This window comes from Ambystoma mexicanum, chromosome 12, assembly GCF_040938575.1.
Source record: "Ambystoma mexicanum isolate Mex_15411 chromosome 12, UKY_AmexF1_1, whole genome shotgun sequence".
NCBI lineage: Eukaryota > Metazoa > Chordata > Amphibia > Caudata > Ambystomatidae > Ambystoma > Ambystoma mexicanum.
This window is the reverse complement of record NC_090936.1, coordinates 445,210,234-445,232,221: the sequence shown is the minus strand read 5'-3', so window position 1 is coordinate 445,232,221 and position 21,988 is coordinate 445,210,234. Positions and strand designations below refer to the sequence as shown.

The 21,988-nt window shown below is 43.2% G+C and overlaps 1 protein-coding gene across 8 annotated transcripts in view; it reads right to left on the bottom strand.

The window, feature by feature from the left end:
* Nucleotides 1-21,988, bottom strand: part of CACNA1C (calcium voltage-gated channel subunit alpha1 C) — a 2,322,072-nt gene that overhangs the window by 198,688 nt on the left and 2,101,396 nt on the right. For all 8 annotated transcript variants that reach the window (XM_069628642.1, XM_069628646.1, XM_069628641.1 and 5 more), the window contains exons 39-41: nucleotides 19,098-19,199; nucleotides 6,734-6,861; nucleotides 3,747-3,881 (exon numbers count right to left, since the gene is read on the bottom strand). In XM_069628642.1, the coding sequence (XP_069484743.1) occupies nucleotides 3,747-3,881; nucleotides 6,734-6,861; nucleotides 19,098-19,199 (365 nt within the window). The remainder of the gene's footprint in view (nucleotides 1-3,746; nucleotides 3,882-6,733; nucleotides 6,862-19,097; nucleotides 19,200-21,988) is intronic.

Below are 21,988 nucleotides of genomic sequence, written 5' to 3'. Positions count from 1 at the left end.
AATCCACCATCAGGTGTAAGAACCTCAGATCCCCAGTGGCAAGGCATTTTATCGAACACCAGCATACGATTGCACAAATTAAATTTCAAGTTGTAGAAATTGTCAAACGACCACACAGGGGTGGTAATTATCAATCCCTACTGTCACAGCGAGAGAAGTACTGGATTCACACACTCGATACTCTTCAACCTAAGGGTTTGAACGAGGAATTCTCTCGGAGTTGCTTTTTATAGATAACTGCTAAACTATAATCACAGGTCACACCGTCAAACACTGTATGTAAGTGATTGTAACCCATCCCTTGTTTTTAACTATGTCTTTCACCATTTTTCTCCCTCTAACCATGGTGACTCTGCTAAGCATTCATGGGAGGTGTGATTTCCTCTGTATGACCTGTATATATGACCTGTGTATATCCTCTTAACTGTTTGTATCTGCTCATGAATGACCAATTGAGGTAACCCTCTATCGGCTCGTACTTTGTATTAGTCATATGGTACACTGCAATCTGTTTATTTCTGTTTTCAATCTCCTTGTTACTGACCAAACTTGATTGACTATATAATGAGAAGCCTCTTGGCCCTGTATGATTTGTTCTGTATCACTAAGAGTAACCACATGTGCTATTTGCATTTTCTATCATGATTACAATGAATGTTGTTGTCTTTACAAATTTCTGTTTCATTAGGACTAAAGCAATATGATGCGATGCGGTGGTGAACATCAGAATTTCTATGGTTCACCATGGATACTATTCACTCTATATTTCTTTATATTTTCCTATATCTGTCTAGTTCTTATGAGCGCGTCTGTATTATTCACCCTTTCAAGATGGCTGCCCATTTTCTTACTGATCGGCATCTGCGCCCTCTTCTATGTCGATATCCCGATTCTTTTTCCTTCTTGGCGGCTTGACTTCAGCACAGCACGTTTCCTAGGTAACGACCGCACTGAGTCACTGTCTGCCGGGTCCAGTTTGCATACACCTTGTTCCTTGAACTGAACAGGTAAGCGACCGTAATCCGTTACTCTCTGCCCGAGCGGTAGGCCCATGGCATATTGCTAACCATAATATCAGACATACATGTGTTTTTATTTAGGTGCTAGCAGTACGTGGTTTCCAACAGACGCCCTGCATCTGATCTTTGCTACCTCCCGACATTCGTTGTCCACGCGGATGCCTCAGTTGCCTAGGTTATTCGCCATGCAACCTAAGTGAGTGTATACATTAATCCGTGCCCGGTTTGAATTTAGCATTTTCTTTGAAATCTCATTGAGCACATGATTAACTACATCCATACATAGGCGGCTTTTTGCCACTCTTAAATTCGCTCCCTATGCACAATTTTTCCGTGCTGGCTGAGCTTTTCTAAAGCTATAGGATTGGCTCTTGTAATACTGTCCTATTTAAGGATCCTTGGTATTCTCGATTCCTTATATGTTCTATGGACCACTTATCCTCAGTACCCCGTACTGGATTTATTAATACTATGCGTTAACCATCCCTGGTCTTTGGGCGCTTGTTATCCTTCTTTTTCTTGCATCCACCTTGCTACCTTTTGGTCCCTGGGCTCTTCATTCATGTTTCCCTCTACCCAGTAATTAACGCTGCCACAGCAGCATCCCAAATTGACTATCTTATGTACCCAGTCCTAATCTAGTCTTAACCATTGTTATGGCTGTTGGGGCTCTTGCGGCCCCCGGCTCGTTCACTTCATGTGACATTATATTTTTTTCAACAGCATTTTTTTCCTTGGAAGTTCATCCAGATTCGATACAGCGTCCGCTCTTACGGACATCCTCAGTGTTAGACGTTGACTATCTCACTGCAAAGTGGTGAGTTGCTCCCTGTTTCCTTCACCATTCTCTCTACTTCCCTGCACTTTATATCACCTTTGCACACCTCTCTTTATCTTGTATCAAGAACTCACCATTCCTTTATGTCTTCACGACCTCTCCAACACTTGTTCACGCCGTATTGTACACCCCTCCCCACAGGTGGACCTTACTCAACTCACCTCTTTTGGAATGGGTTCGTTTATAAGCACAAGGTGGACATCTTGAATATATTAGTTCACTCTTTTTACTACACCAGGACTTTAGTATTCTGCTCTTTACCATCGCCCCAGCATCTTGCGATTTGTATTGCTTGTTAGTATTCTACTGGCATTGAAATTACATTTTTTCTTCTGTCTCCTTGAATTGTTGAAAATAGTCCAATTAGGCCCTTTTGAAGAAGAGGGACTCCTCGAAACGCGTCAACCACCCCATAATTGGACAGCATTCCTTCTGCATCATCTATTGCTTCTTCGCAGTTTTTAATATGCTAAATGTTACCAATTATTTCTTGCAACTGAATGTGCCTCTAGGCAAATGTTGTTCTTTTGCCAAATAAACTTATGTTTTCAATTGACAAACTACTGTTATGTTTACATGTTTGAATGCCCTTTGTGGCATCAGAAATTAGTGTGCAGGGACGGGAGGGCCCCACCTTTGGGTCCTCTTTCATTTCTCTTCTCCACTATAGCTCTATGGTTCGGGAATTCAGTAGCCTTTACCGCCAAGATGTCACTCTCTAACCACTTGGTCTTCAAGAAAGTGAACAAAACGTGGCTATTCCATGGCCTAAATCTCCCTTACTGTCTCATCCTGTTCAGTTGTTAGTGCCAATAGGCATCTGAGCACACAATCAAACCCTCTACAAAAGATAAATATATGCAATCTGGGTTTATCTCTCATAACCTTTATGTAGATTGAGAAATCTTGGGCAAGGACATTGCCAAAACGTTAATGAGTCTTACAAATAAGTACCATAACAGCATATTTCTCTGTACGGCAAGTTAGAGAAGTCACCAGCAATTTTACAGTTTGATGGCAAATAAGCAGCCATATCATTTACATTTGGTTAATACCATGGCTGATAAGGGGCAATTTCAAGTTGGCTTTCGCACACTCTTTTTACATAATATGGAACTATTCAGTGTAATGTGACAGCCAATTGAGAACAATATTGTAGTTTCTGCACTCTTGGGAAGGCGACTTGCAATGTCAAAGCATTGCAGTAAACAAGGTTGGTTTGAAATAAATGTACAAACTCCATTCCTTCTATTTAGTACATTTTGTGAAAGTGTAATGGTGACACCCAAAAATTGAGGGACAATGAGCCTCATTATGACCCTGGCGGTAGGGGTTTAACGGGGCCGGTAGAGCTGCCAGCCCCGTTAAACCCCTACCACCTCATTACGAGGTCCGCTCGCGGGACCCAGTAAGGACGCCTGGTAAAACCAGGCGTCCTTATCGGGTCCCGCAAGCTGCCCAGCATGCTAACAACGGGCCCGTCATTAACGGGCCCGTTGTTAGCATGCTCCCCATTCCCATTGAGCCCTATTGGGGCTCGAATGGGAATGGGGATGTACTGGGTCCGGGTTCCCTGAATGAGGAAATACCGGGCCCTCCAAGGTCGGAATGGCCCGGACCCGGTACCGGTCTTGTAATGAGGCCCAGTGTGCTATGCTATACATAAGCAAAATGCATTGGAATGTTTCTTTTTCTCAATACCCTCCATTGGTCATGAATCATCATGTGGCATTGGCATTAATTTGTTTAAGACATCATTCCTTTCCCTCAAGTACTGTACAGTTTTACCCAGCGTTTTCTCTAAAAAGGTACTTTGAATGGGACTCCCAACTGATTCTATTGCTGGTGGGCTATACCAAATAGAAAATAACTAGCACCATATAACGTACCCGGAAGATGTCATCTTCTGAAGCGGCAGACACTGCTTCCTTCATGGCCTTGTCCATTTCCTCCTCTGCAGTTAGGTCCCCTGAAATGGCCCGTCGGATCTCAGGGCCAATGTCATGCAGAGTGCGCAATCCGGCCTGCGAAACAACATAAGTGTGTGAAATGAATGTGCAGGTAACCATTACCTTTTATTCAGCCTCTCTACATGACAAAGATAGAAGTGTGACAAGTGAATGTGGAAAAAGGATGACAGATAGAAAAGTAAATGTACGAGTGAGATTGAAGAGCGAGCAGGGATACAGGACAAGGTAAGCAAAGTACAAAGATGGGTAGGAAAACCTTGGTAAATGGATTGTGATGAAAGGATAGGAAGTGGGCAAGAGGAACAGAGGAGGGAAAGCTGGTGGGGTTTGAGTTACTGGTTGAGCAATTTACCTTACATAAAGGGCAATTTCTGGTATATTTTGACATAATGTGCACACTAGTCGCCAGATGGCCTGACCTCTGCTAAGTGTGGCAGAGAATGTCCACGTAGAGGCAATGTTTGGCATGACAGCAGACGGACATGCTGTGTCCAGACTCTATGAATTGCTTCTGGGTGGCTTAAATTCCCCTGAACTGGGAATACGAGCCAAATGTGAAACGGACCTTGGGAGACCAATCACAGACAAAGAATATTCCAGAGCACTGGTATACCCGAAAAGAGTCTCTAGGAATGCCCAACTAAAACACATGCAGCTACCTGTGACTCACAGAGATTATCTGACTTCCCTGAGGATCTCTCATTTTAGTGGGGCGGATAGGCAATACTGTCCCAGATGCAGGGAGGAAAATGCTGGTTTGGTCCATATTTTCTGTTCATGCAGGAAAATTCAGACGTACTGGGCGGAAATTGCAAAAAAGTTGCCCATGGGAGGAATACACCTTGATATTTCGACTCCGGGGATCTGTCTATTGGGAATGTATGCTAGGAAACATTGTGAAGTGGATATTGTTAAAATGAAGACCTTATATATGTGCCGGCCAAGAGGAGAATTGCAATGGCTTGGAAATCAGTTGAGGCCCCTCGAAAAGATTTGTGGAGGTCGGGGGGGATACTTGCAGAGTTGGTCATCGCCAGAAACTATGTACACTGGGGCTTGAGGGAGGACGGGGGCAGCGTTAATATGTGGAACGCACTTACACAAAGAAAGTTTACACCCCCATGAACAGCATTGGCTAGATTAGGTATTTATGTAGTAATAGGGGTACATTTGAGTGCTAGCTAGAAGATTCTTGCCTAATGGCATTCATATGGACAGCGAGCAGAGGTAGATAGTTCAGGCAAAGTTGTTGATGGGGGGAGGGTTGGGGAGGGAATATTAGATAGGTGCATGCACTTGTGTACTTACGATATGTAATTGTATACGGACATTGGATGTAATGTACATGAAAATTAAAATTGTTTTTAAAAAAAGGATATATTAAGGAAGGTAGAGGGGGGGTTTTCATTTAATACTTTGTGGAAGTGGTGCACATGCTTCCATGAAGCTTTACACCTAGTGTGCCAGCTGGATAAGTGAAAAGAAAACTGTTGAATGCGTATGCGCATACATAACTACACTGGGAGACCAGAATCACTGTGTCTGGGCAAGATATGATGGGGGACACTGTATTAATCAGAAGAATCTATGCATATCGAGCAGATTCACACCATAGGATACAAAGCACTGAATACAAACTTATTTTTAATGGCAGGAATCTAGATGAAAGGCACAGGGCCGCCTCCCTTCTGTCACGTGCATAGTTGTTTGGAGTATTCAGAAAGCCACCTTTTTAGAAGGCTCCATCAATTTGGAGACAAAGAAGGTGCACTGTGTAGTAAAAGAAGCACTGTGAGTTTCATCCTCGTCACTTTTCCTTAGTAGAGTTGAAGGAAAGGGGGTAGATAGTTATGCCCCCTCATTTCTCTAAATCATTTCTGGAGCTGTTAAGAGGAGACCCTAGGTTGGTCGTGAATAAGCATAGCCAGACTTGTTCTTATTGCAGAGACACATTATCTATTGGCCTCTATTTGCACACTCATATTACAGGATGCAATCCAGCGAATGAAGCAAGGCTTGGCTGGATTGAACAGAATATTGTCTGCACAAGGGCACATGGGCAAACAATCTGCTCAGATACAAAGACCAGCTGAAGATGGTTAAAGCTGGATACCATCAGCCTCATTCTGAAGCTTGTGGTGATGAATTATTTCTATGCAAAAAGCAACTGGCCTCAAATGTTGCTCTACTGTGTATTCTATTCATTGCCGAATTGGGGTTTTATTGCACACCTGCGTCACAACATTGCATGCAGTAATGCATGTAGATTCCAAATGCACCAGAATCATTACAACTGCGCAGATGTTAGCCAATGTACATGCACCATCTGACGCTCAGCGGATTCCAACATTTTGCATTGTGGACATGTGTTTAAAACACAGTCCAACCTTTCACATCTCCACCCTACACATGCTCAGAACAGTTATGGTATGGGGAGTTAACGCATGTATGCGGTAGCACATTGGCACAGACCTTAAATATGAAGACTTACTATGCACTTGCAGTTATTACTCATAACATGATCCATGGACTGCAGGCGGAATTTGGAATGTTCTAGGAGTAGCCTCACCACAGGATGTGGTAAGTGATAGACTATTTGCTGGAGATTACCACCAACTAACGGTTTACCACAGTGAATACTGATTCCGTGTTTTATAATAGGTAGGAATATCAGTGTTTCGATACTCCTGGTAGTCTTTCTCTGTGGTCACTTTACAAATATAATGTCGATTAAAGCACTGCCCCAGTTTCTGTAACAACCATTCCCAAATTCACCCTTGAGAGTGTAGTCAGCACAGTTATTTGTAAATAGGGATTTCTGAATGAATTGATTCCCACGCACAAAAGCTAATCCCGCCCCTCCAAAAAGTCCATGAATTGGAAATGATTTCCTTAATTAGGCATACCTGCAGAGAGAGGGCATTACGTTGAGAAGGCTTGCCGACAAGGCCCTGTTCTTTGCGCTTCTTGAATTTTCGGAAATACTCCTGGATCAGGAAGGTGGCGTAGAACTTTCCAACAGTCACTTCATCATCTGCAAAAAACAAGTTTAAAACATGTTAAAATCCAATAGCCTTTCATAATATCACTCCTGAAGCTTTGGCACAAGGGTAGTTGCGTAAAATATCTCCCCTGTAAGTAGATGCGTCTTAGCTATCATCAAGCAAAGGGTGAGTGCCCTCCACCACTCCAAATAGAGGAATGACTGTATGATTGCAACCCTGATTGGAGGAGTGACTGAACAAATCCTACCTGAATGGAATAGCAGTTCACATGACAGCATGCCACACCTCAAAGTATGGCATTCTTTTAATTGCTATGGTACACTTAATTGATTCAGAGTATTGGGTCACTGAAGAAAATAAAATGCAGCATGTGAAGACGACATGAATGAGACACAGACAACTGGATAGAATTTTGATGTACAAACTTTTATCAACTAAAAAGGAGGGTTGGGAAAGGGCCTAACCTGCCGTAAGCCAAGGTGGGAATTCCCCTGCATAAATGAAACTTATGATGTCTGTCTGTGTCCAAAACCTTTACTTTCCCTCACAGCTAACTGTATACAATGTGTAGGGCTGTCAGCATCAAAATGAGAAGTGCTCAAACTAAAGGTTCAGAGCTTCTTCCAGCTCTTAAGTGGAAAAGGGCTTTCCATTCCCCATGATTAAAATAGTTCACTTTACAACAAAGGGGTTCCCCTAGCTTTCAAGTCTTCCAATGTTTCAAAATAACACAATTCCTTTGGATAGTGAATGTCCCAACATAACACAGTTCCTTGGGATATTTCCCAGCGCTTCAGATTTGGTTACTTGTCACTAATTTATAAAGTTCAGCTCATCAAGTTCACATAGGTTTCCTTTATTCAATCACAATGTGGCTTTTCGTTAGGTGGGTGTATTCGGGCTAGGCGCAGTTGTCAGACCACACGATCCACCCATTACAGGTCACACAACTGACACACGCAACTTGGATCTGTTTCGTAGGTTTCTTGACACAGTTTCAGCTTCTCAATGAGGCTTGACTCAGTATTCTTTAAATGCCCTTGAAGCTTTATTATCACTGGTTGTGTCAACATTCACTTATTCAGTAGCTTTCACTTGCAAGACCAACATAGGTTTCCCAGTACACTTACCTGCTAGGAAACACAATTACTGTTATAGTTCATGTTGCACAATCCATCATAGGCTTCCGTGTACAATCTCCTGCTAGGAAACATATTCTCTTCCATACAAGGCTTTTCTACTATTACAGTTCTCTTGCTCAATTATTCTTGGCTCTTGTCAATGCTTGATTATTTAACTCTTAGCAATGATAGCTCATTTGACTCTTGGAAATGCTTTCTTATTAGACTCTTGGCAATGCTTGCTTATTTGCTTCTCATCATGTTAATAACGTTTTCATCTTGATTTCCTTAGATTCAATTCAGATATTCAAAATAAAATGTCTCGGGGGTGTGGCCTAGAGTGCCAGCGATGCCTCCGTGCGGAACCCGGGAGAAGTTTGATTTATTTTATTGTTCATTTATAATGTGCTTAATACCAGCCAGTGGTTTCTAAGCACGGGATCAGGATTTGAACCTGATCAGGATTTGAACCTGTGTTGCACCGCGTTGTCTTGCTTGCAAGACAAACGCGTAACCCCTGCATAAATCCCTGGTTATAGTCCACGATCGCTGCCCGTATTTGGATGTGAGGGGAAAATGAAGCCCAGAGACTTGGCGGCACAGCAATCCGCTGGCTGACATTGGCGTCCGGCACCGAAATCGCAGGCTGAAAGTCCCACACGCTGCAGCGTCTGCAAATCAAGATGGCGCCTTCCTGTTTTGCCTGTGGCGTGACCCGTGCTTGACTGCCTTCTCTGCCCTGCAGCAGACTCGCAGACCCCAGAGGGTTCGGGCCTCTTCCTCTCCTAGCAGGGGGCTTGCCTTGCCACCTCAGGGGGAGCGCGTGGGGAGGTGTGGCCAGCCCTGGAGGAGTAGCATACGGCAAGCCTGGCCTCCGGGGAGGCTGGGGGTTGTGCCATGCAGAGGAGCACACTAACGCAGGAGCCAGGTGAGGGGAGCGCAGCCCCCAGCACATGTTGAAGTGAAGCTCTGATAGCAGGGGAATCCTTGAGGCACCAGCAATAAGCAAGCTATCTGCTCTGGAGCAGCCACATGTGGAGCGACATGTGGAGCCATTGAAAGCCAGGAGGTCCTTGGATGTCCATGGATGGGGAGTGAGAGGGGCTCCACTATCCCCCCAATCAAGATTACTCCCAAGGGGTGCTTGCTGGGAGTGGGGGCAGAAAATATAAGGTGCAGCTGAACAAGGGAGGCAGCATTTTCCTCTAGCTGGGGAATATTGACCACCATAGGGCACACTGTCTGGTTAGAAGACAGACTTTATTAAAAACCACCCGTTGGTGTTTGCAAGGTGGGATCACTGTCAGTGGTGGGGCCTAAAAAGTTGTGAAGCATTCTCCAGGGCACAGCAAGGGTTTGCAACCCCATCTTGGAAGCGGGCAAGACTCTCTGCCTTGTGTGGATAGGCCATGTTCCGTGGCCGACAAAGCTTGCAATCATCGGGGTGGTCTGAGAGTGGCTGAACCCCACTACCCTCGGTGACAGAAGAAAGTGGGTATCTAGGCACCTGCAGTAACAAGTGGCAGGGTGATTGTGAGAGGGATATTGGTTGCCCCGTCCACAGCACAATACATGCAAAGACACCTAAGCACTAAAGATGGCCAAACAAAAGAAATTGTTCAAAAACACGGATATAGCCACCTTGTTACATTCCTGGAGTATTAGAGTAACTGGAAACAAGAGACGCAACATAAGAAGTTACAAGGTCATAAAAGAATATAGAAAAACTGAAGAAAAGCAGAGAAAAAGCCACCAAAAAGCGGCTAGAGAGGGTGAAATGTGAAAATCGAATGCAGAGGAGAAAAAGCATAGGCATGAGAACCGAAAGGAGTCAGGAGCAATAATCATGGAAAGAAAAAATCAGAGTAAGACTATGGGCCTCATTACACGGAATGCGGTAAGGGTTTACCGGTACCGGTAAGGGCACCGGTACCGGTAAACCCTTACCGCCTTACTACGAGGTCCCTTTGCGGGACCCGACCTCAACGGCTGGTTTTACCAGCTGTTAAGGAACGGGCCCGCAAAGGGACCTTGGTGCTAATTACGGTACCGCAATTTGCGGTACCGTAATTAGCTCCTTCCCCATTCCCATTGAGCCCTATGGGGGCAAAAATGGGAATGGGGAAGTGCCTTGGTGAATGGGGAATTACCGCCCCCGCTCACCTTGGAGTAGGGCGGTAATTCCGCAATCCACCAAGGCGGACACCGTAAAATACCGGCGGCAACCATGGCGCTAATAGAGCCATGGTTAAGTTTTAAGGAAAATCACAGATTTTGGGAATGTTGTAGAGGACAAACTACAAGAATGAGTGAGGGAACACATCTTATCAGTAAATGAAAGGGAGGGGTAAAATATGACCCCAGGATTCTGATCAGAAGCAGAGAGAGGAAGGGGATTAGGAAGAAATGAATGCAGGGAGAGTATGGATAATTGTGAGGAGAAGGGGTGGGGAAACGGATAATTAGTTTTAGAAGGGTTGAGATTAAATGAGTGAATATGAATGCAAAGGTAAATGGCAGAAAGGCAGTTAGAAATGGAAGCATCAACTAATACAAATTATTAAACAGAAAGAAAGAGAAGCAAGAAGTTGATCAAAAAAAGTGGAAAAAGAAAGATTTTGAACTCATTGGCATAGAAGTAGCAACATAAGCCTAAACAAAGAATCACAGAAGAGAGAGGAATAATATAGAGATTGAATAATAAAGGGCCATAGACTTAGCCTTGTCGTTTCCAGAAACATAGTGGGAGACAATGAGAGAATTGGCTAGCACAAAAAGCAGAATAGGAGGGATGAGTGTAATAGGAAGAGAACAAGGGAATAGCAGACCCAGATATACCAAGGGAAGAAAGAGTGTGACAAAAAGAACAAGTTACTTACCCCTGGTAATGTTCCTTCGATTGAATGTTCCTCCCACGTATTCGTCATTTTATGATAATTATATCTCCAGCTTCAGCTGCTTCGGATTTTTTTTCAACACAGGGCGCTGTGTGCCTTCTTGTCGAGTCGATTTCCCTCAAGGGCCTCCATTCGACTGTCTACGTCATCATCAGTATAAGTAGCGCACAAAGCGCCCGTTGGCTTCAGTTCTGTTCCCCCTCCCAAAGAGGGATTACCAGGTGTACCATAGATCGTAGGCTCCAAGAAAGCATAAAGTGTAAGAACACATAAATTGTATGGCGGGGAGGCTGGGAGGGGTGATGAGGAATACGTGGGGGGAACATACAATCGAAAGAAGCTTACCAGGGGTAAGTAACTTTTTCTTCAAATGGATTGTGTCCTTCCACATATTCCTCATCTTATGATAGACTCCCAAAGCAGTACATTTGGAGGTGGGAGTACAAATTACATTTTGTTCTAATCATGGACCGAATGAAGGACTGCTTTTGCAAACTGTCCTTTTGACTGGAAGATGAATCCAGGCAGTAATGTCTCACAAAAGTGTGAACAGACGACCAAGTGGCCGCTGAACAAATGTCTTTGGATTGGGACACCTCTTTGAAGAGCAGCAGAGGTTGCCATGCCCCTTGTGTAATGTGCTCTTAGGCCTTCCGGCAGGTCTTTGCCTGTTAACCTGTAACATTCACCAATAGCCAGGATGATCCATCTGGATATGGTTTGTTTTGTAACAGCTACATCCAATTTGGGGCCACTATAGCCAATAAATAAATGGTCATTTTGGCGAAATTTTGCCATTCTAGATATGTAAAAACAGAGCGCTTTTTGGGTCCAGTCTATGTAATCTTTCCTCCTCCTTTCCTGGATGGGGAGGTGGATAGAAAGTTGGTAAAGTGATTTTTTGCAACAAGTAGAAGTTGGAGACTATCTTAGGTAAGAAAGATGGTTTCACCTTGAGAATAACCTTGGCTTTATGGAAAACTGTATGTGGAGGTTTACAGGAAAGAGCCTGCAACTCGCTTACCCTGTGGGCTGACGTTATTGCAATAAGCAGAACAGTTTTGAATGTTAAAAGTCTTAATGGGCATGAATGTAAAGGCTCAAAAGGAATGCATGTTAAAAAGCTTAACCGCAGATTGGGATCCCATACTGGGGCATTGAATGGAACTGGTATGAATCCTCCTCTGAAGAGCGCTTGAAAATATATAGCACCGCCAGGTAACCTTTAATTGTTCCAACCAGGAGCCCCAGATTTGCCAAATTTAACAAAAAGGAAAGCACCATAGGTGTGTCACATAGAAAGATTTTGTTGCTGGCCTTCTGGCCGAAAGCAAAATCTCCATTACGTTGTTCGGGAGTCCCAATCCTTGTATCTGAGCCTTTCAGAAACCATGCTGGATCGAGAACCTATGGATGGAGAACCCGACCTTCCTCTTGCGAGAGAAGATCCTCTCTTTGTGGAAGACGCATTGGAGGGCAGATGGACTTGTCCAGACTGTCTGGGTACCACGTCCTCCTGGCCCAATCCAGAGCAATTAGGATCATGGATTTCCCAAACTTTCTCAACCTCCTGATCATGTGAGGAATGACGGGTACTGGAGGAAACGCATACAGGAGTGGAAATTCCCAGTCCACCACAAACGCGCCCTCTAGGGCTCATTTTAGAGGATATTCCCAGGAGCAAAACAGTTCACACTTCCGGTTGACACTGATCACGAACGGATCCACTTGAGGGGTTCCCCAAAGGGTAATGATCTCTTGAAGGACTTCCTGAGGTTGTTCCCACTCGTGGGGGACTGTGTTCTGTTTGCTCAGAGCGTCCGCCGCCGTGTTCTCTTCTCTGTCTAGGTGAACTGCTGATAGTGAGATTCCTGCTTGAATTTCCTGCACAAGGAGCAGATTCGGAATTTTGAAAGAGTTGTTCCCCGAAGGATGATCCTTAGGCCTTTTTTGGAAAGGAAGGCAGTAACCTTGGGCTACAGTTTCCAGTGACCAAGCATCTGGAGTAATGCCTCGCCGCTCGTTCAGATACTGAGTAAGTCTGCCTCCCACCGGGGTCTTGTGAGTCACAACCTCAGAGTGGTTTTGAGGCGGCTGAAGCGGCAACTGATGGTAAAACTGCTGCCGCTTGGGTTGGCTTAGCACCTCTCCCTCATCCACCATGAGGGAATCTTCACTGACCTTTTTGACCGACTTCCTCTTCCAATTGAGAAGTAGAATCGAAAGGACTTATCCCTCCAGGAAGATGAGCTAGAGTAGGGGTGATGAGGCGGTCTAATGGCGGCACTAAGGGATTTAGCCGCCGCCTTTGATGTCCGCAGCTTTTCCAAACTCTCATCCACCTTGCTGCCAAACAGCGTCGAGCCGTCAAAGGGCATGTTGAGTAGTCTAGCTTGCACATCTGGTGCAAACTCAGACTTCCTCAACCACGCAAATCTGTGTAACACTGTGCTAGCCACCATGGATCTGCCGATGCGGTCTGCAGTATTCTGACCTGACTGGAGACATTCACGCATTGCCTCCTTATCATCCTTGATGACTGCCAGGAAGCCGTCTCTTTCCTCTCCTTCTGGGATGTGGTCAGTCACCATAGCTACACAGTCCCACAGGGTAAACGTAAACCCTGACATGGTACAAGTTACATTAGTTGATTTGAATGCCATACTGCCAGCAGTAAATACCTTTCTCCCTCAGGCATCCACTCTCTTATCCCTATCAGGAGGGATTGATGGGCATGCTGACTGCTTGGTAGATGTAACAGCCTAAACCACCAAACTTTCTGTTGTTGGATGTTTAGTCAGATAATCTGGGTTGCTCCTGGATGGTCTGTATTTTTTATTCACTGCAGCCGCAGTTTCTGGTGTCTCTCAATTTGCAGAGACCCTTTTTTGTAATGCAGTGTGAAATGGCAAAATTGGATCTTTCTGGGGACCCTGGTCCAAGATATCTGTCATGTCATCCTGCTCAAAAGAAGGAGTAGGCCTACTCCAGCCTAAAAACTCTATTACCTTACTCATTAGTCTTGTATATGAGGAGTCAGCATGTTCAGTAGGATCTGGCTTTCCAAATTCTAACTCGAGGTATCTAACCCACTGGCTGACTGAAGGTTGTCATACAATTCCTTTAATTGAGACTCATCAGAGATCAGTTCATCTGGCACATCAGGGTGCTAACTTGTAACCCAAATGGTGGTGTTTTATCATCTGAAGGTTGTTCATCTTCATAGATGGCTGATAAAGAATTTTATAAAGTTTCTTTTAGGCAATGGTTTGAAAATCTTTTCCTGGACTGCCACTGCTGCGACAATTTTGAAGTAATCGTCAACAATGTTTTCGAGGTCGGAATTACCTTTGTCGGCATCCACTTCGGTACTGGTGTCGACGGTGCTGGTGTCGATGGCTCTGACTCCAACGGTGTCATCAAAGGCGTTGACGTTGTCGGCTTCTTATCTTTCTTCAACAGAACCCTCGATGGGCTGGGTCCCGGACTCATCGAAGCCCTCAACATTTTCTCGCCACATCGAGATTTTTCTCGATGCAGAACAGGCTTAAGGCTCGGTTTCGAAGATTGTGTCTTCGACTTCCATTTGTCGCCTTTTGCAGAGCGACATGGGCATGAGCTTTCTGCTTGTCCTTCGAGTGGGTTGAGGCCGTATTTTCGAGGATTTTGAGCATTTCATTACGAAATGTATCCCACTTTGCTGGGGAGTCTGATCTAGTTGGACACTTGATTACCTCAGCCGAGGAATCACTGGAGGTCGAAGGTGACCTATGACACTGTTTCTTGGACTTCATCGAAGAAGACGAAGAATGGCGTGATCGACTTCTCGATCAAGACCATTTTGATTCTTTATGTCGAGAAGAATCCCTCGAATCATGGAGCTTCCTCTTTGAACTCTTCGAAGGAGACTTCGAAGGCAACCTCCCCACCGCCAATTTACCTTTACGCTCCCTGAGAGCCTTTTCGGTCCTCACTTGACAGGAGCCACAGTCGGAGGTACGGTGACAGGTACCAAGACACCACAAACATACGCGGTTGGGGTCGGTGATCGACATCTTCGATCCACAGTTTTGGCACTTCTTGAAGCCCATTTTAGGAGTTGATGGAGCCGATGGGGAAGACATTTTCGAACAGAAATAACTATTGAAGTTCACAGAAGAACTGAAGCGCTGCATAATTCTCTGAAAGCGGTAGCTTTGAAAAACGGAACTGAATCCAACGGGCGCCGCATGCGCTACTTATACTGATGATGATGTCGACAGTCGAACCAAGGCCCTCGAGGGACATCGACTCGAAGAGACGACACAGAGCACCCTGTTGAAAAGAAATTCCGAAGCAGCTGAAGCTGGAGAGATAATTATCATAAGATGAGGAATACGTGGGAGGTCACACTCCATTCCAATAGAAGAACAATTTACTTACCAACTTGTAACGTTCTTTCGGCTGGATGTTCCTCCCACGTATTCCTCATCTTTGATATACGTATCTCGTCCAGCTTCACTGCTTTGGAAATGTTTTCTCGCCATAGGCCGCTGTGCACAATGTTGTCGGGCCGATGTCCCTTGAGGGCGGCCGTGGCGTGTCGACGTCACCAGTAGTATAAGTAGCTTCTGACGCGCCCGTTGGTTTCAGTTCTGTTTTTACATTCGATTATTCGAGAAACTAACCAGCGTAACCCCGACTGCAAGCTCTCCAGAAATGCAGAGTGTAAATCACATAAACTGTACGGTGGGGTAGTCTGGCTGGGGCGATGAGGAATAAGTGGGAGGAACATCCAGTTGAAAGAACGTTACCAGTTGGTAAGTAACTTGTTCTTCGAAGGGATTGTGTCTTCCCACGTATTCCTCATCTTTGATAGCCTTCCAAAGCAGCAGCAATTTGGAGGAGGGAGTACTATTTACTTTTATCATGAATGGAATGAAGGACTGCCTTAGCAAAAAAAGCCTTAAGATGAGGAGGAGTCTAAGCAGTAGTGCTTAACAAAGGTATGCATTGGCACCCAAGTTGCAGCCGACGAAATTTCAATCACTGGGACACCTCTTTGAAGAGCTGCAGAAGTAGCCATACCCCTCATGGAATGGGCTCGAAGCCCTTGCGGCGAGTCTTTTCCAGCAAGTCTGTAACACTCTCAAATAGCCAGTGTAATCCACCGGGAAATAGTTTGTTTAGTCACCGCTAGTCCTAATTTAGGACTGGTATAACCTACAAAAAGTTGGTCATCGTGGCGAGATTTCGCCATTCTCGTAATGTAAAAACTCAGAGCCCTTTTTGGGTCTAGTCTAAGCAATCTCTCTTCCTCTTTGCCCAAATAAGGAGGAGGGTAGAAATTTGTCAATGTTATTTTTTGTGACAAATGAAAATCAGAAACTACTTTCGGCAAGAATGTGTGTTAGAGAAAAACATGATGCTGAATTATGAGAAATGTAGGGAACGTACTAACACATCCAAGAGACTGTATGAGATAACAAGTCCTGAAGGTGTGATCTGGGAATCGCAGTGAATGTCCTAAAAGTCATGACGTGATACAAAGGGCCATGACTCTGCAGTCTGGGAAATGTCATTTACAATTTATGTATTTATTGATAATTGTAATAAAAGTGTCAATGACATTGTGAGGTATATGAAGCCATGGCAGTGTATCTTGGGAATAGATTTAATTTCCTAAAGATTCATAGAGAGACTTTTGATGATGGTAAGTGCCATTTTGACAACAGGATTAAAGACATTTTGTTATTAAATTGTAAAAATAAACACTGGAAATATAATCAACGTACGTTTGTGTGATCCTCTATCACTGGTTCTCAGCATAGTGCAAGTGTTCTATTTCTCCCAGGTAGGAGCTGCATGTAAATTTGCTGCTTTCCAGCGCACTAATCTTGACAATTTGTGAAGGACAGAAAGTGATCCACACATCCTCTTCTTCCATGGAACTCCTGCCCCTTTCAGTATCCTCCCAAAATTGATTTACCAGAATGCACATGATGCCTTTTTTCTATGCTGGTTCCCCCATTTATTCCCTTGGGACAGACCTAGTGTTTGAAAGAAGACAAGCTAAAGACCAGTCAGGGAATAAGACACAGCTGAGGGGAACTATTTTAGATGCTTATTCTGGGTATATTTCTAAAACTGCCCATAAATAGGCAAGGCAAAAATTCATGATACAACTGAGCTACACAGGCTGAAATGGAAAACTGTGCTCTGGATGACTTCCAATGTTGGTGGTGGTGGCAAGGAGCAGAAAGAGGAGACCATCCTAGTATAGCTTTGGTATGCCAATAAAGTGGCAGTGGACACGGTGAGCAGATCAGACTGCCTACAACATTCTCCACTGAGTTTGAGGCACTTTGTTTGGAACTTACTACTGGGGCATTCTGTTAGAAAGGATATCAGTTTTTAATGATGTTTTCTGTATTATGGTGCTAATGACTGAAGTGCAGTTTCTTTGGGCACAGGAATTGCAAGAAAAACATAGGATTCACCAGTGTTTTAAGTGGGACATAAAACAAGGAGTTAGGAGGCCTAAAACTCCACAAAACAATATTAAATTGTTGGTGCAGCCTAAGAGGTATAAGTAACTAGAGAACTTTGATATTAGGTAAGGCCTATGAAAATAAAGAAGCACCCTAATTTACAGGGTTGCGTTTTAAATCTATTACAAAATAGGTTGTTTGGGGGTGTTTCCACTTGGCTTATTTGCCCAGCCCCCCTTGCCTTTCGCTATTACAAAATAGAGCTCTTATTCAAAGGAAAATAGTTGCTAAAAAGTGTGCTAAATATATTTAACCATTAGTCCATAAAATCGAATAAAATTGAAAGATTCTAATCATAAATCGTTGTCAAATCATACAGGAAAAAGCATGTTCTAATCCCTGGAAAGCAACTCATGGTGTTAAAGTGCATGCCAGATGTTTAAAAGCTCCCACAAATTATTCCCTTCTAGGTTTGCACTCCGGCCAATCACCACACCCCATGCAACTTGTGGGCTGAGAGTTCAAAATGAAGGGCGCTAGGACCAATGTTTACCCCAAACTCAAACAGTGCCCCATTGCTTGCTAGCTGTGTACACATCATATAAATGCTTATACATATATTCATATATACATTGCTATCTGAATGTCTGCCTTGAAACTGAGGGTAGTCTAGACGAATCAGAGTGCAAGGTGTCAAAGCTAATTTTTTTTAAAATGGGGACTTTCATTTAGTTTAGTTTTATTTTCCAAATGTGCGTCATTGTTTCAACTTTTATTCACCACCTGCCATGTTTCCTCTATACATGAAAAGGAATATCAACGTCATGTTACCCATTCTCTCAAGAGCAGCAATGTTTTTTATTTTAAAAAAACTTTTTTTTAAAAATGTATGTTTTTTGACTTCGGTTTGCTATTCCTTCACAAAATCATAGCAGTTCCCAGAACATCTACCCCCTTAGTAAGTGCAATCTCTCAACAAAATCTAGGGTTAGTTTTACTTAAATTGTCTTGGTTATGTATTTAATCAATACTAATGCCGTTAGTACAAGAAATATACTTTACTAGCCACATTCTTAGTGTACTTTATTGTAAGCTCAGCTAACAATACCAAAGAAGGTGAGTTGTTCGGATGTAATTGGGGATATGATTTTTAACAAACTTGATTGTATTCCATCAAAGCCTTAAACAGATTGTTTCAAGGGAATGTTTCAATGGAAATTGCTTATCCACTGGGAAAACATTCTTCAAAAAAAGTGAAACTACACTGCACACAGATCCACCTCCTTGTCTAGAATTAGATTAACACGTTTTTCATAATTATGAGGTTTAGTCTATCCATGTCACATATGCACTGTCTGAGTCCCACAGGTTTAGACATTATGCCTGTGAAATATGTTCTCTCTGGCTAATTCCATCCCGTCAATACATGCTTAAATTATTTATTCTTGACATATCCTCATATAACTTTAGTTTTACACCTAAAATATTCCAGATGATATCCTGAACCCCCTATTTCTTACTAGCTGTCAGCTTTGACAATGTTTAGAAAGCTCACCTTGCCTGGCTGCAACTAGTAGGAAGACAAAGTATTTCAAAGTACGAGAATACCCTATTATCTTTTCATACTGCCCAACTTGTACCATAACATAAGACCCAAGATAGTCCCTTCTCCTGTACCACAATGATCACTGTCTATTCTACCCCAAGAGCAGAAGTGAGGTCACATATAAGGTTATGTAAGTGCTGGGAGTTACACAGAGGTCTGCTTTGAACTCACCACCAGCAGGCGGCACCACCTGGTCCAACAACTTCATGCTGGTGCGCTTCCATATCTTCTTGACAATAGCTCGCAGCTCCTCATTGGCCTGCTCTAGATTACCTGTCCACAAAGCACATAGAAAAACTTGGAATCAGTCATAACATATACTTTTTCTGAACAGGAAATGGAGGGAATGTGAAAGGAATTAAGTATTTATGGGAGACACCAGGGTATCATACATTATGGTCAATCCTGGTTACGTAAACAAGAGAAGTAGGTATATAGGGACAGAATGCATATACTCTAATATACAGGAAACGATCTCTTTGTAATGTGGTGAAGAAAATTCAATACAAAATTATTTATATAGAAGAATAATATACAATTCTTAAAACATTACTTATGTGCAAACTCTAAAACCTCTAGGTGTTTCCACAGATAACTAAGCCTAGCAGGGCGATAATACAAATACCATATTCCTTCACAATCAATTAACTAACAATTCATTCAATCAGAGCCTCAATACATTACTATACATAACAATTTTAGTGATGAAAAACAGAAAGATGAATCAATCATTACATTTCGTTTAAATGATTAGCCTTGTATTATTGATCAAGGTACTTATATCCCAACACGCTTCTTTCCTTCAAGCTTGTTCTCATCAAGTTAAGGGCATTCTTCAGGGGAATATTCTGGAGGTGGATGTTCAGTATATATGGCAAATAGGGTGTTGTGAAAGGGCCTGCATTTGCCTTTCATCCTAAACACTATCTCCTAAAGTCGATTTGCTTTGTGAACCCATTTTCCTGTGCACCGGTAGTGGGCCACCCATTGATCGCCCATGAACGCTCGTAGTACATATATAGCTAGATTTGTCCTAATGGGACTGGCCAAACAGAGAAAGTTACTCTGTCATTTATAATGTCTGTACTTCCCACTGTTGCACTGTCCTACAGATACCAAATACAGCAGAGCAAACATTCCCACCCATGATCGAATCCCCTCAATGCCCTAGTGGCAACCCTGTAGATTTTGCCTGTGAACTTAGAATCCTAGTTTCAAAGAAGGAAGAAAGCTCAATTTAGTAGTTCCTTGCATAATCTGGATCACTTTGGAAGCAGTTACCCATCCTAGCCAATCCCCGGTGTTTGAATTCAAGGATATGAGTGAACCAGAAATCATTGCCCTTCAATATAATCCATCAAGCCGTCTAATTGTAAAGGCGACGCCTGCCCCGCTCAGATCATCAAAGACTGTGTCTCCTCTCTCGCCCCATTTATCACTGCCTTTCAGCAGACACATAGAGAGAACATTCAGACAAATAATAATTGTATTCCAGTCTCTATGGATAGGAAGTATGCACACACATGGGTGGATAGTTGCAAAAATTGTCAACCACAGACGTACATGACATATAGATTCAGTGATCGGTGCACGTATTTGTGAACACGATTTTGCTCTCAGAATGTATATGTGATTACTTTAAAAGTGTGTTTATATATGTAGATAAAGTCTGTGCCTGAGACTTACATATAAGAAGCAGTGAGGGTTAATGTTCAAAAATGAGTTTGGTATTTGTGAATGTGTGAGTGAATGTGAACAATTGTGTGTATAAACCTGAGTAACCAAGGATTGACATTTTACTTGAGTGATGCGACTGTGGATATGTGAGAGCAAACTAATCTTATTAGGTTCTTGTGTTACCAGGTAAATGACTGGTTATTTCCGGGTGATTATGGAGCTAATACATGACTGATTACACATTTCGGTTAAAGATTACATGAGTGCATGTGAGGATAAATGATGGTATGCGTATTCATGGAAGTAAACCAGTGTGCTAGAGAATGCATGGGTAAAGGAGTGAGTTACAATCTATGTATTTCAAACAATTATTGAATATGTGAATACTGAGACGTAGAAGCTACTTGTGAGTAAATGTGTAGGTAAATGAGGTAGTTGCCACTCATATAACATGTCAGCAAATCCATGTCTGTAAATGAATGCGTGACTGCTCATTTGAATATAAACACATATGAATGCATGAGAGACTGACTACTCATTTGAGTAGCGTGCTGCGTTAAAACGCAGATAAATGAGGGAGTGCCCATTCATGGGAGCAAAACAATGTCTAGGTGAATGAATTGACAAAATAGTGAGTGACTACGCTTGTGAACAAAACAATACTTGATCGAATGTGTGAATGAAAGGGACCAGGAAATGTGATAAAAAACATTCTGCAAATGAATCGCAGATTAATAATTAAATATTTGTGTAACTTAGTCTGTGGACTTGTGAATGAATGAGTCAGCTGTGTATCAGTGATTTATATGAAAGTGAATGAGTGACTGAGGGTGTGTGTTTCAATGGAATGTAGAAGTGAACGTGAGTGGGGATCCTTAGTCAATGAGGATTTTTCTGTTGGTTTTGGTGTTCTATATGGTGCCATGTTGATGCTTCTAAGTCTTTTGAGCCACAGCAGCATGCTGCAGTGCCAGTTAAGGGTATAGCTTGGTAAGCCACAGTAAACAGAGTGTGCATCGGTGCACTACAGGGCCAGTGCTGGGGCACAGTGTTGTATTCCCTTGAGAAGGCTAAAAGTCATGCAATGGCCGCAAGCACTCTGTTCTTCAGGTAGGCTCCAAGGTTAGTGCATTAGTGTAGTGCTTGGATGGCAGCCATCCCATCCTGCCAGATTCCTTTCTGGGCTCCCAGTGGAGTTGTGAAGACAGGACCTTGAGAGTGTGAATCAGGGAGTAAGTATTTGAGTGTGTGTGTTAATAAGTGAATGCCCGGTGGTTTGGTATTGAATGGATTAGTGAGCAAAATCAATTGTGGATGAGTTTTGTGCGCTTAAAACATGGAAAAGAAATGTGCAGAATATTTGGGAACTGTTAATTCATTAAAAA